Source organism: Papaver somniferum, chromosome 8 (genome assembly GCF_003573695.1).
Source record: "Papaver somniferum cultivar HN1 chromosome 8, ASM357369v1, whole genome shotgun sequence".
Classification (NCBI taxonomy): Eukaryota; Viridiplantae; Streptophyta; class Magnoliopsida; order Ranunculales; family Papaveraceae; genus Papaver; species Papaver somniferum.
In genome coordinates, this window is record NC_039365.1 from 170,030,851 (window position 1) to 170,043,986 (window position 13,136).

The following is a 13,136-nucleotide window of genomic DNA, read 5'->3' on the forward strand; positions in this document are numbered from 1 at the left end:
GCTAGACTAGAGACAATTCGTCTCTTAATAGCAGAAGCAGCATCAAACTCATGGGAAATTCACCACTTAGACGTTAAGACAGCATTCTTACATGGTGAATTGCGAGAAGATGTGTATGTTGAACAACCAGAAGGTTTTGAAGTAAAAGGACAAGAGCATAAGGTTTATAAGTTATCAAAAGCTCTATATGGTCTAAGACAAGCTCCTCGAGCCTGGAATACAAAGTTAGATCAAATCTTAAGAGAAATCAGATTTGTTAAGTGCTCTAAAGAAACATCAGTATACAGAAGAGAAGAAAAGGGAACGCTTCTTGTGATTGCAGTCTATGTAGATGATCTATTTTTGATTGGCAACTCCCTTAAGGTGATCAATGAGTTCAAGAGAGAAATGTCATTAAAGTTTGAGATGTCAGACCTCGGAAAACTCACTTATTACCTTGGCATAGAAGTCCATCAAGGAGTAGATGGGATTCAGATTAAACAAGAAGCTTATGCAAGGAGAATTCTGAAATAAGCAGGACTTGAAACTTGTAATCCATCTAAGATACCAATGGAGTTTGGACTTAAAGTTTCAAAGGCACAAGAAGAAGCTGAGATTGATCCAACGAGTTATAGAAGAAATGTTGGATGCCTTAGATACTTGTTACACACAAGACCAGACTTGGCTTTCTCTGTGGGAGTAGCAAGCCGTTATATGCAGAGTCCACGCAAGTCTCATGGTGATGTAATAAAGCAGATATTGAGATATCTAAGAGGAACAATCAGCTACGGATTGAAGTATGGCCGAGGAGGATCAAAAGGAATTGTTGGGTATAGTGACAACAGTCATAATATTGACCAAGATGATGGAAAAAGTACAACTGGTCATATATTTTATCTAGGAGAAGCACCTATTACATGGTGTTCACAGAAGCAAGACACTGTAGCCCTCTCATCCTATGAAGCTGAGTTTATGGCTGCAACAGAAGCAGCTAAACAATCAATATGGCTTCAAGAACTGTTGGGTGAAATCAAAGGAAGAGAACCTGAAAAAGTTCTCATCAAGATTGATAATAAGTCTGCAATTGCACTCACTAAAAATCCAATGTTTCATGGGAAGACGAAACACATTCACAAAAGGTATCATTTCATACGAGAATGCATCGAGAAGGAGGTCATTAAAGTTGAACACATACCAGGAACTGAGCAGAAAGCAGATATATTGACAAAGGCATTAGCTCGGATCAAGTTTGAAGAAATGAGACAATTGATTGGAGTACAAGATATGTCACGGGTAAGGTTGAAGCTCAACGGGGAGAATGTTGGTTAAACTTCAACATAGAAGTCACTAACAAGCTGGTTAGGACAAGATTAGGAAATTGATGTAATCCTAAGGGAATTAGAAGTCATCTAGTTCTAAGAAAAGGAAAGACATGTAATAAGGTAATAGGACTAGGAAAAGGAATTCATAGTTCTATATATATATGATCACCAAAGTTGTGGTTGATCATATGAGCAAGATTAGATCTTGTGTTTAGTTTTGAGAGATTTTCTAAACATCAATAAAGAGAGTTGTCTTTATATAAGCTAAGTTTCATCTTGCAGTTGCCATTATGCACGTCGAGGGCTTGCATCAAAAATAAAACGGGTATTTTGTTGTTGCATTGATCCTATGAGAGTAATATCATTTCTAGGCTTCATTCCGAGGCAGAAATACTTCTCTACTCCCTCTGAATAATCATCGATAACAAACCCAAATTCTGGCCTCACTGTAAAATCAGCCCCTTGGAAATGGAAAATTATGCTTGGGAAGCTGACCTCACCATTGCCGTATATGTAACACAGATCCAGATGATAAGGCATATTTGTGACTGTCTTAAGACCAAGACGTTCAAAATATGCCATTACTGTTTGCTTAAAGGGTATATAAGCTTTGGAATCAATATAAGTAATTGCGGCTCCGGAGTCGATAAGGCAACCTCCTTTACCATCAGGTTTCGATGTAAACGTACCTGGTTCTATGCCTACCCGAACCATTCCATATTTAGCATCTCCTACACTGATATCTAAAAGATTCACTGAATACATATGTGGATTTCCGTAGTACATATAAAATGGGGTGGTTTGAACTCGGCTTCCTGGCTGTATAACAATATCATCGCCAAACCTTAAGAAACTACTTTGACCTGACGGTTCCGTGTCGATTGGGATGAAACAGTAAGAAAAGCGTGAATTTACTCTGTCCTTTATTTGGCAAGTAAAGAAAGTTGTCCAATATTCATACCTAATACGCCATCAATATCACCTTCCAAATGGGGTTGTACATTTTTGTAGCCGCAACCGAAGATTATGTCCTCTAAAGTTTCGATGGAACCATCAGATAGAAATGAAAAGCTTTCGTTGGACAGAATACCTTTGCTGGTACTTGTATCCACATAACTCAGGTTATAGATACACTGGTTATTAACACAACTGTATTGAGGTCCCTGGAAAAATATGTGATTACAAGGAAGAGCATTGTATGTAGAAGATGTTGTAGGATCAAATGCAGGCCGGTTTTGAGGAAAACATGGATTACAAGGTTTGCATTGAAGCCAAATAAGGGAACTACCGGTATCAAGTTCCAAGTAATAGGTTTGCAAAGGGGTACCAAGACTTACCTGGACTATATACACATAGCCCGAGTCAGGAGGCATATCTACTGTTGGACGAATATTGGTAACTCGCGTACTATTTGTAGCAGAAGTTCGAAGAGATTCTAAATGACGAACTCTAGATTCAGATAGATGTATGAGACATCGAGTTCGATCAACATGACTTAGATTGTTACCAGGGTAGAGAGAAGAGCGTAGAGACTCTCTATGAATGAGTTTAAAACTTAAACCGCTAACAAGAGAATTTTGATTAAAGATAAAGCATATGATAAGGAAAAGAACTACTGGATTATTACTTTTACTAAGGAGAGAAGCAATTATTGTTGCCATGGCTTGGATGTGAATGGATGAGTGGGTGAAACCTTCGGGTATATGGTCATTGTATGTTTAATTGCTGATTTATAATAAATTGATAAACATATATGGATTTTGTCTTAATTATTAAACAGTTATATATAGCACATTTAATGTTAGATTTTGTACACACCCCCCTGGACAAACACGCATATATGCCATAAAAACTTAAGTTCAAGATAATATTGGAATTTTGTTCGGGTGTTGGTACGTACATTGCAAAAGCCTGTTGTATTTCCTCACAATTGAGGGATCTTGCTTCTACAATAGCCTCCTTTTTCGCTTTATTTATATTCACTTTTACACTTTAGTGTTCTTCACACTTGTTCCTATCGAGCGGTAGTGTTGGTAGACAATCTCTAAACAAGTTTTTCTGAATTTGGTGGTTCACGTGGGACCCACCAGTCAACTCTAAAGGTTTTTTACAGGGCTTAATTGGGGGCCATAGATTTTAATTGGGGGCCTCGTCAATTTTGTTTGCACCCCCAAATTTTCAGGGGCGTATCAATAGTAAAGTGAAAATATTGTTTTACCCCTTATTTTTCTAAAACTTTTTTTTTAAAATCAAAATCAAAATCAATTTTTTTTTCGAACTTGCAATTTTTTTTTCTGCTCAAGTTTGTATGAAAAGTCGTCATGAAATTTTTTAAAAAAAATAACGACTCTCAAGAGTCGTCATTGTTTAAGTGACGACTCCAAACAGTCGTTATTGTTCCAAAAACGACCCTTAGGAGTCGTCATTGTTTCAGTGACGACTCTAAACAGTCGTTATTGCTTATAAAAGAATCGTTATCTTCTTTAAAGATTCATTATGGCGGAATACATTAAAGGGTCGTCATATGCGTAGTTGAACATTAACGATTGTCCAGAGTCGTCACTAAAACAATGACGACTCTCGAGGGTCGTTTTTTAAATAATAACGACTGTTTAGAGTCGTCACTGAAACAATGACGACTTCTGAAGGTTGTTATTTTTTTTAAAATTTCATGACGACTTTTCGTACAAATTTGCGCAAATTTTTTTTTTCAAACATAAGATTCGGAAAAAAAAAATTGATTTTGATTTTAAACTTTTGATTTTGATTTTGATTTTAAAATTTTGCCATAATTAAGTGAAATTACCACTAATTAGATAAGGGGTAGATTAGGCATTACCAAAATATTTGGATAAGGGATGACCCAAATAAGGATTAGGTGACATTTTTGTCCTCTAGTGGGACGCCCCCAATTACTTTCCAGGGCCCTCAATTCAGCGGTGGTTTTTTATTCTGTTCTTTTTTTAAGGGTTTATTATCGGATAAGCAGCTTGGAGGCTTTCATTCTGTTCTCTTTTTTAAATTGTTTTTTTTTTTATTTTGTTTTACTCCCTCCGTCCCACTATTAGATGACCTAGTTGAAGTTTGCACAATTCTTAAGGCAAGGAATGAAATGTGTGTTTTTAAGTATTTTTTACAACTATACCCTTGTGAATAATAGCTTGTAAAATTTAGAAATCATTTATCTCTCAAACTATACCATAAATTTTCGTAAACTTTGTATTGTTGGAAATCATTTTAAAACACCTACGCAACGAATATAAACATGAATATCAAATTTTACATATTTCTTATGAACCCTGAATCACAAGGATGATTTTAAAAATATCCTCTTGTTTAATGAGATAGGTCATCTAATAGTGGGACAAGTTTTTAAACCAAATAAATCATGTAATAGTGGGACAGAGGGAGTATTTTTCTATCACCAAAGCCAACTTTGTTAAATTGTTTGGAACTTGGGATTTTGATCAAGGTAATCGTAACATGATTACATAAAAGAACATCGAATACACTGCCTAACATGAGATACTATTTATGACAAAAGCATGGGTTTGCAAAAGAGCAAATTGCATGCCATGCTTCAGGGGGAAAAAGAAGAAACAAAATCAATACAAGAAGGAAAAAAAAGGGCCCAACCAGGTTCGAACCGGTGACCTCTTGATCTGCAGTCAAATGCTCTACCACTGAGCTATGGACCCCTAGTTGATGATTTTCACAGTGTTATTTAATTTATTGATTAATATCAAGATTACAACAGGGAGGTTCAATTCTCTCCTTCACTTTCAAAAGTGTGCCTACTCCAAGAAATAAAAATCGATGCCAGCCGAGGAAGATTCAAAGTGCTATCAAGAAGTTCAAGCTTCTCCAAAAGATAATGAGGCACTTTATGCACAAGAATGGATATTGTGTGCAGTGATATGTTTGATTATGCTGAATAATGAAATTATATTTTACAGTAAGCTAGTCAGGAAGCAGTATTCAGATACCTCACCAGATCTTCCTACAAAGGAGTAGCTGGCTGGAGCACTTCTGTTCATGACATAATTAAAGATATATATATATATATATATATATATCTTTGTTTGTGTATTATTTTTTAGTTCTTGTATGTTCGGTTAGCACTTAGCAGATAACTTCATTGCATAACGTCCACAAGGAGTTCAATCATCTAGCTCGCTCTCATTTGTCTAATCTTTGTCAATCAAGTTGCAACCAACCCGGATTTAAACAGGTACGTCTAGCATTATTGATAGAAAAATTGGGTAAAATAGATTGTCAGCTGAAAACAATAAATATGCATGGGGCTCTTAATAATAAATACTGAAAATAACAAACTTAGAATTATTGATGTATTTAGTTTTGTTTGAATTTTCTCCTCCAATATATTAATTCCATTCTCAAAAATACTACTCCTATACTTTCTCATGAATGATTACTTGTAGGAGATTACTTCATTTCTTTATACCGAAACTTCGTTCCTTAGTCGCTAAATTTGACTAACATGAAAGCACCATCGTTGAAGAAGAACAAGAAGGGATGGCTGATACGGTGGTCACCAGATTTCGGGAATGTATTCTTAAATACTAATAGTGAAAAGTCATCCACTAGCTTGCTCAATTCCTTATATAATAACTGTACATAGTCCCTCCGATATTGAATTCCATCTTCACAAGATCATTGTGCATGTATCGGAGAAAATTAAAGTTCAAAGCATGGCGGTTTCGATAGAGTCATCTTACTTCTTCATGCCTCTCCATCTCTTTCTTTGTTTAACGATCTTTGTAGGAAATTCATCATGCAGTGCAATTGCACCAGCTATATACGTTTTCGGCGACTCGCTCCTGGACAGTGGAAATAACAATTTCCTACAGACTCAAACTAAAGGAAATTATACGCCTTATGGAGTTGATTTTCCCGGCAGACCAACCGGCAGATTTACAAATGGTGCTACCGGAGGAGATTTCATAGGTACGCAAGTATGAAAATAAATGCTAATTCGCATGCAACTCCAGTAGTGTCATCACAAGCTGCGCGGCCTTGGTTCTTATTATTGTTTTGTTTCTCATGTAGCAACATTTCTCGGCTTACCTTATCCGCCAGCATATTTGAGTCTGTCTGAGGCGAGGAGGAGAATCACAACCACTGGTATCAACTATGCCTCGAGTGGCTCAGGAATTCTTCCCGAGTCAGGAACTGCACTGGTAAAAATATACATAATCTACAAATTAACCAGATGCCAGAAGTAACCATCGAAGTTTAACTCTTGTTTAATTGTAAACAGGGAGACATCTTATCTATGGATGAGCAAATCGAGTACTTCAAAAACACAGTGAAAAACGATTTGCCTAGAATTTACAGATTCCGGGCAATCCTCTCCTATGCATTGTCTAGGTCCATCTTCGTTATTTCAACAGGTAGTAATGACTATCTCAACAACTACTTACAACCTCAATTCTACAACAGAAGCCAAACTTATCCTCCTCAGCAGTTTGCTAATCTCCTCTTAAACACTCTGGAACAACAATTGACGGTAGGTAAACTTGCAATACGATTTATTTTTTACTACTTAATTATATAAAAACGTCCTTGCGTATCGCTCAACGCGTCCGGTTGGTTTTGCAGACTATATATGATTTAGGAGGGAGAAAATTCCTAGTTTACGGTTTAGGTGCTCTGGGATGTTTGCCAATTGTGATAGCTGGAGCTAATCCGAAGCCAACAACTGTATGTGTAGAAGATGTAAACAATTTGATTAACATTTACAACAATGGATTTCCGGCTATGTTACAACGACTTGGTTCAAAATTACGAGGCTCTACTTTCGTCCGAGCCGATCTTTTCACACTAGGTTATACTCAATTCCAAGATCCTGTTAAATTCGGTAAGTTCATGTCATACAATCCCATTCCTCAATTTCACCACCATACTTGCAGATTCATTTTGTAACAGTAGAAACATATTACGTGCATGCAGGATATACCGATGGAAGAACTCCGTGCTGTAATTTTGGAATATTTGGAACGTGCATACCTGGACAACAACCATGCAATGACAGAGATAATCGTCTTTTCTATGATGCGATTCACCCAGCTCAAATAGTCAACCACCGATTTGCAAGAGACTGCTTCTTCGGTAACTCAGCGTTGTGTACCCCGATCAACATTCAACAATTAGCATTGAAGTTATGATTCAGTCACCAGTGAAGAGTCAAAATTTCACCACTGTCTAGCTAATTGCCAATAAAAGATATCATATACAGATAGAAGTTCTTTGTTACTCCCAAGTTCTACTGTTCCGCACCACGGTTACATGGTCAATATCTGCAAATTGTTTGTATTTTTTTGGCATAAAGAAAATGAAATAATTTATTAAGCTCTATATTCTTCATTTTTCCCCAACCCGCAAAACTCATATATATATATATATATATATATATATATATATGTATATTATCTCCGTTTCAGGAAAGGTCGTATTTTCACCTTTTATTTTTACCTGAAAATAGGCGAAGCTAAAAAAGTGAAAGTATCATTTTTTTTTTTTTCTCAAAGGAAGGCACAAAGCTTGGCAATAGAATACTTCTTGCCAAAATGAAGACTGTTTTGATTACACTGAAAATGATAGCTTCACCAATAGTTAAAATACTTAGCTAATGATTCAGCAACTCCATTCCTGTCTCATTTAACAAACTTACATGACCAATAGTTTAAATTACTTATAAGATGTTTAATATCAAGGATAATCCCTGGTTGATACTTGATACAATGAACACTAAAAAGTTCACTATCAGATTTGAAGATGATCTTGTCATAGCCCATAGACAAGGCCCAACGGACTGCCTCCGTAGCTAGCTAGACACTCCAATCCCTCCACTTCATAGTCAGCAGTCATTCCTCCATCCATTAATATGTCTTCCTTTTGCTCCATGACAGGAACCTGCACAATCATGAGCAATTAGATCAATTCATGCATTACCAATTTCAGGCTATTAATTTTATAATTGCAGTCCCCACACATACACAAAATCCTTATCTGCGCAGCAGCATTAGTTAAAGAGGTGCAGCTGCAGCTGCCTGTTGGCAACTTCTTCAAAGGCGAGATGCATGTTTTCTTCACATGACAGAAATTGTAGCCAGGGGCTTTATACTTCCCTACCTAAATCTAATTTTAGTATTAGGCGCAAGGTACAACTTAGTCAACAAAAATTCCAATGGAATCATAAGACCCTCCAGAAATTATAATGGTAATGCATCATGCAACTACAGTCATTGCTCTCCTAACCATAAGAAGCTGTAGAGCTTGAAACGTCGCCTCTCTAACGAACTTTACAAAGCAAAAAATGTAAAAACATTGTAGGGAACAGAAACATAAAAAACTATGTGTAAGTAACAAAAACTAATAACGACTACGTTAGGCAGCTTTGGTGTTTTACCTGAATAGTTAAACTGGCACATTGAGTCACTTTGACCATGTTGTTTAATCATGTTCAACAACCACGCATGCCTAGATGCCGTACATAACTGGTCGACTGGCAACACAGACGCAGGCGGCACTTTTAGATGTTAGCTGACATTGGATGTTCTCTACACTGCTGGATCTGTCAATGCACTCCACCAAGTGTACCTACTGTTGAAAAGGAAGTTTAAAAGAAAATGAATCATTGAGAATCAAAGAAACTGACATCTAATTCACATAGAAGGATACTAATCATGGAAACTCAAACCACCGAGAGGTTACCAAAGTTACAAGTCTGACTACAAAATAATCTAGGGTCTGAAATAAGAAAACAAATATTGTTCAGCACCAACAGTTGTGATGTGTTGTTGATCTCCATATCGATTATGCACAGAGAAAGGAGAGGAAGTCATTGCAAAGGATACATCATCTAACTACGAAATTTGCACATAAGATAGACACCAAAATGAGACAGACAAAATAAGCTCAAGTGTCTCTAACCCTAGCCCCAAAACAACTGTCGATCCCGCTAACAACGAAGTAGCACAAATTAAACAAAACCGGGATCGAATCAACTAAATCAAACAAAACTCTGACCACCATTTCACAAAAATACTCATTGGTTGACCTAATTTTTCAATGTGACCAAAGTAATATTCCATGTCGACTCATTCCCGTCAAACTTAGATGTCACCAAGTCAACCTACAATCAAACAAATAAACAAGTTATCAGCTAGTCTTCTTTCCATGGATATTCCATTACGTACTAAACGACTAAGCAATTATGGTCAAGCAGAAATAAATAAGTTGCCAACCAGCGAATCTAAGAAATAATGAGGGCCCAAACTATTAAGCAATTCATTCACAATAGACTCGACTCTTACCAGACATTCCATTTTTGACACCACCAATAGATATGAAAAGCAACCAATTCAGAATGTGAAAAACCTAAGATTTGCTCAAGCTCACACTAAAATTTGAGTTCCAGCTGACTGTACTACAGAAAGAAATCAATCCTAAATCCCTTGAGTTCGCATACACTGAGCTAAGGCAATACTCTCAGTAGTCCACATCTACCTGTAGTCTGTGGATGATAGAAAAATCATCTACACAACCAAATCAGGATTGTAAGATCCAAATTACCGCATTTAAGTTAATAATAATTTGCATCTACTAGCTATTATATAATTCATAACGGTCTAACAGTTACAGGACATTCCATTTTCTAACAGCAAATTTGAAATCTAATCCTTTCCCCTCAAATGAACAAAATTAAAGACTCCCGACTCCCTTAAGTACGTACACAGTCTACCTTAGATCATGACCAGAATCAGAAATCTCAACCCAAATAAACAAGACCCCATATGTCACAGCCTACCTTGCGAGGTCAAGTACATATCCAATCTCCTACTCGGCCATTCCCCGCAAAAAGCAGAATATTTTCTATTTTTATTTCTCAGTTTTAGGCAATAAAAAAAAACAAATGAACAAGATCTCAAGAACATACCTGAACTCTCTTTAATAATTTTGTGCCGACGCTACAAGGTGATGGGGGACCCAATTTGAGAATCTGGAGGCGACTCATCAGTAACTTGGCATCTACCGTGCTACATTTGACGTCCTTTTTCTCCTCGTAACCAATCCTTTCATTAAGGTAATATAGGTGGATTTACTTACTGCAGCACCTTGTTGCTTCATTTTTTCCAAAACACAGTTAGCTTCTTTAAACTTCCCTTCTGTACATAGCTCATCAATCTGTTTTGTGTATGTTATATCACTGGTAGACTCCTGATCTTCAGAGTAACAAGCTACCTCTTCTTCAGACTTATCTTGCTGCTGTCCTTGGGAAATGAGTTTCTGCGTTGCAGTGAAAGAAGATTCATTAGGTATTTTTCCAGCTTCCTTCATCTCGGATATAATATTCAGGGCTTCGTCAGTTCGGCCTAACTGTACAAGAGTAGATACGATACTATAGCATGTACAATGGTCAGGTACTTGTTTCTTTTCTTTCATTTCCAGAAGTAAATCCAACGCATCTTCAATTTCCCCTCCTCTGCAAAGCCCCATAATCAGTGTATTATAGGTGGTGGCATCAACAGCTTTTTCTCTCGAGACCCATGTGCGGAAGAGTTTAACAGCCCTATCTAGTATCTCCTCTTTGCAGAGTGCATGAAGAAGAATGTTACACGTAATAACATCAGGCTTAAGCGACTTAGCAACCATTTGGTTGTAGAACTGAAATGCTTTCTCCACATCTCTTTCTCTGCAGAATCCATGAATCAATGTGTTGTATGTAATTGCATCAGGAATCAACCCACTACCTGACAGTTCATTTAACTTGTCCATGGCCTGTTTAATCTTGCCCATCTTGCAAAGCCCACCAATAACTGAATTGTAGGTAACGACACTTGGAAGGATCTTCTTCTTCTTCATTTCATCCCAAAGCTTCAACGCCCCATCCACATTTTCTTCCTTAAAGTAGCCCATGATCAGTGTACCATAGCTAACCTCATCAAGATCATAACCCTTCTTTGGGGCGGTACAAAGCAACTCATATGCCTCATTCAGTTTTCCTTTATTACATAGTGTGTGGAGGAAAGTGTTGAGAGCCACAACATCTGTCCTTAACCCTTTCCTAAGCATCTCATCTATTGTCTTATAAGCTTCCATCATGTTCCCCGCTTTGCTGTATCCATTAACCAAAGTGTTATAAGTAATACAATCTGGGCCAACCCCACTTTCTTCCATCTTCTCAACCCACTCCCTCGCTTCCTTCAATTTCTCCTCTTCACAAAACCCCTTGATAATAATATTATGTGTAACAACAGTTGGCTTCACATTCTTTTTGCACATTTCTTCAAACAATTTGATTGCTTCCATACTCGTCCTCCACTTAAGACAACCATTTATTAATGCATTATAAGTAACCGCATCAGGTAACAATTTCACACTCTTCATCAATTCAAGAAGCTTAAACGCCTCGCCAATCCTACCCTCCTTACAATACCCACTTATCAACGTATTAAACGTAAAATCATCAGGCTGATAATTACTCCCTATCATCAATTCAACAGTCTCTGCTGCTTTCTCTAACCATCCAACCCCACAAAAACCACTTACAAAAATATTAAACGTCCTTCTATTTGGCTCCAATCCTTTACTTTTCATGTCAACAAGCAAATCCCTAGCCTCACTTATCAAACCCTTTGCACAATACACACTGAATATGGTATTATAAGTCACATTATCAGGACAACATCCAAACTCATCATGCATCCTATTTTTCATCTCTACAGCCTCCTTTAGTTTCATGTTCAAGCAATATCCTTTAATCAAAATGTTAAAAGTATTGACATTCGGCATAACCCCAAGTCTAATTGAATCCTTAAAAACATATTCACAAACAGATAAAGAATAAGTTGATTTCTTACTTGCATAAGCATGCAACAATGTGTTGCAAGTGAGAAGGTTCGGCCTATAACCCATTCGCCTAAGCTTGTTGAATACCTGAAGAGCAAGGTCAGACCTTTTCTGCTGAACATAAGCTCCAATGGCAGTATCTAATAACTCTTTAGAGGGAGGAGGATAAGCACTCTTTGCATTAAGAAGAGAATCAAGAAGGAGGTTACGGTCTTTAGATATGAAAGAAACAAGTAATGATTTAACATCTGAGAATTTCTTGAAACGAATGAGTGGAGGAATTATGGTGAGTAAACAAGGAAGAGTGTTTATGGGTTGTGGGAAATCTGGGAGATGAGATTGACACCATTTGAAGAATGTGAGAAGGGTATTGGGTTTTGTTGAAAGGGGTGGTGATGAGAGTACTGATTGGATTAATGATGGTTTTAAGTTTGGTATGTATTGATTCATGAGTTTAAGTTGTTGGGGTTCAGTTTGAGGAGATGAAGTTAGAACGGTGATTATGTTTTGAATCAGTTTTGATTCATTTATTGGTGGTGGTGGTTCCATTTTCTCCCAAATTGGAAAACCCCTAATTCCAGAACGAACTATGAAATCATTTAGAAGACTAAAAGAATTCAAAATCACTTACCACGTGTAAAGAGAAGAAAACCCATTGAATTTATCATCAGAATACACTCTCAACCCTCGTCTTCATGACCAGATATATGAAATTTCTGGTTTTTCTAAGGTCTGTTAATGGCGAGAGAGATAGGCACAGTCTCAGACACTGAAGGTTGGTCTTCCCAGTCCCAACTTCCAAGTGTTTAGTTAGGGGTCCTATACTCCTATGGGCTATGGGACTTATCAGCAAATGGGCTTCTATGGGAAAATGAGTTGAGCAGCAGAGAGCAAAGAGTCTGCCGGATGGCAGCACAATCTCTGCCGTTTTGGCTGGCCTGGCTTTTACCATTCAAAACT

General features: G+C 37.2%; 3 protein-coding genes and 1 non-coding gene across 8 annotated transcripts; 1 reads left to right on the plus strand and 3 right to left on the minus strand.

Annotated features, from left to right (window-relative positions):
* Window positions 1–1,589: 1,589 nt before the first annotated feature.
* On the minus strand, window positions 1,590–2,962 carry LOC113306448 (aspartic proteinase nepenthesin-2-like). The gene is made up of 3 exons (XM_026555384.1): window positions 2,639–2,962; window positions 2,263–2,464; window positions 1,590–2,164 (listed from the first exon to the last, which is right to left on the minus strand). Exons 1-3 carry the CDS (start codon window positions 2,960–2,962, stop codon window positions 1,590–1,592), a joined length of 1,101 nt encoding a protein of 366 aa, XP_026411169.1.
* A 1,965-nt stretch (window positions 2,963–4,927) lies between these two features.
* Window positions 4,928–4,999, minus strand: TRNAC-GCA. The gene has a single exon. It is a non-coding gene; the product is annotated as a tRNA-Cys (tRNA).
* Window positions 5,000–5,686: 687 nt separating this feature from the next.
* Window positions 5,687–7,679, plus strand: LOC113303938 (GDSL esterase/lipase 7-like). Its single transcript, XM_026553019.1, has 5 exons — window positions 5,687–6,269; window positions 6,372–6,502; window positions 6,583–6,831; window positions 6,924–7,182; window positions 7,275–7,679. Exons 1-5 carry the CDS (start codon window positions 6,014–6,016, stop codon window positions 7,487–7,489), a joined length of 1,110 nt encoding a protein of 369 aa, XP_026408804.1. The 5' UTR covers window positions 5,687–6,013; the 3' UTR covers window positions 7,490–7,679.
* A 240-nt stretch (window positions 7,680–7,919) lies between these two features.
* LOC113303939 (pentatricopeptide repeat-containing protein At2g16880-like) lies at window positions 7,920–12,973 on the minus strand. 5 transcript variants are annotated; one of them, XM_026553024.1, is made up of 6 exons: window positions 12,808–12,973; window positions 12,188–12,263; window positions 10,264–12,082; window positions 9,385–9,459; window positions 8,734–8,927; window positions 7,920–8,237 (listed from the first exon to the last, which is right to left on the minus strand). In XM_026553024.1, the coding sequence occupies exons 2-3, from the start codon at window positions 12,240–12,242 to the stop codon at window positions 10,356–10,358; spliced, it is 1,782 nt and encodes a 593-aa protein (XP_026408809.1). In that variant the 5' UTR covers window positions 12,243–12,263; window positions 12,808–12,973; the 3' UTR covers window positions 7,920–8,237; window positions 8,734–8,927; window positions 9,385–9,459; window positions 10,264–10,355. The 5 variants fall into 5 exon arrangements, with proteins under 5 accessions (XP_026408809.1, XP_026408808.1, XP_026408807.1 ...); XM_026553023.1 differs by having other exon boundaries at window positions 10,264–12,263; XM_026553022.1 differs by having other exon boundaries at window positions 12,188–12,973.
* Window positions 12,974–13,136: the final 163 nt, after the last annotated feature.

Coding starts and splice junctions, on each gene's coding strand:
- LOC113306448 (XM_026555384.1), bottom strand. CDS start 2,962: ATGGCAACAATAATTGCTTCTCTCCTTAGTAAAAGTAATAATCCAGTA. Junction 2,465..2,638: donor GCTATGTGTATATAGTCCAG/GTAAGTCTTGGT, acceptor ATATTTTTCCAG/GGACCTCAATACAGTTGTGT. Junction 2,165..2,262: donor TGATATTGATGGCGTATTAG/GTATGAATATTG, acceptor CGGAACCGTCAG/GTCAAAGTAGTTTCTTAAGG.
- LOC113303938 (XM_026553019.1), top strand. CDS start 6,014: ATGGCGGTTTCGATAGAGTCATCTTACTTCTTCATGCCTCTCCATCTC. Junction 6,832..6,923: donor CTCTGGAACAACAATTGACG/GTAGGTAAACTT, acceptor TTGGTTTTGCAG/ACTATATATGATTTAGGAGG. Junction 7,183..7,274: donor CCAAGATCCTGTTAAATTCG/GTAAGTTCATGT, acceptor ACGTGCATGCAG/GATATACCGATGGAAGAACT.
- LOC113303939 (XM_026553021.1), bottom strand. CDS start 12,725: ATGGAACCACCACCACCAATAAATGAATCAAAACTGATTCAAAACATA.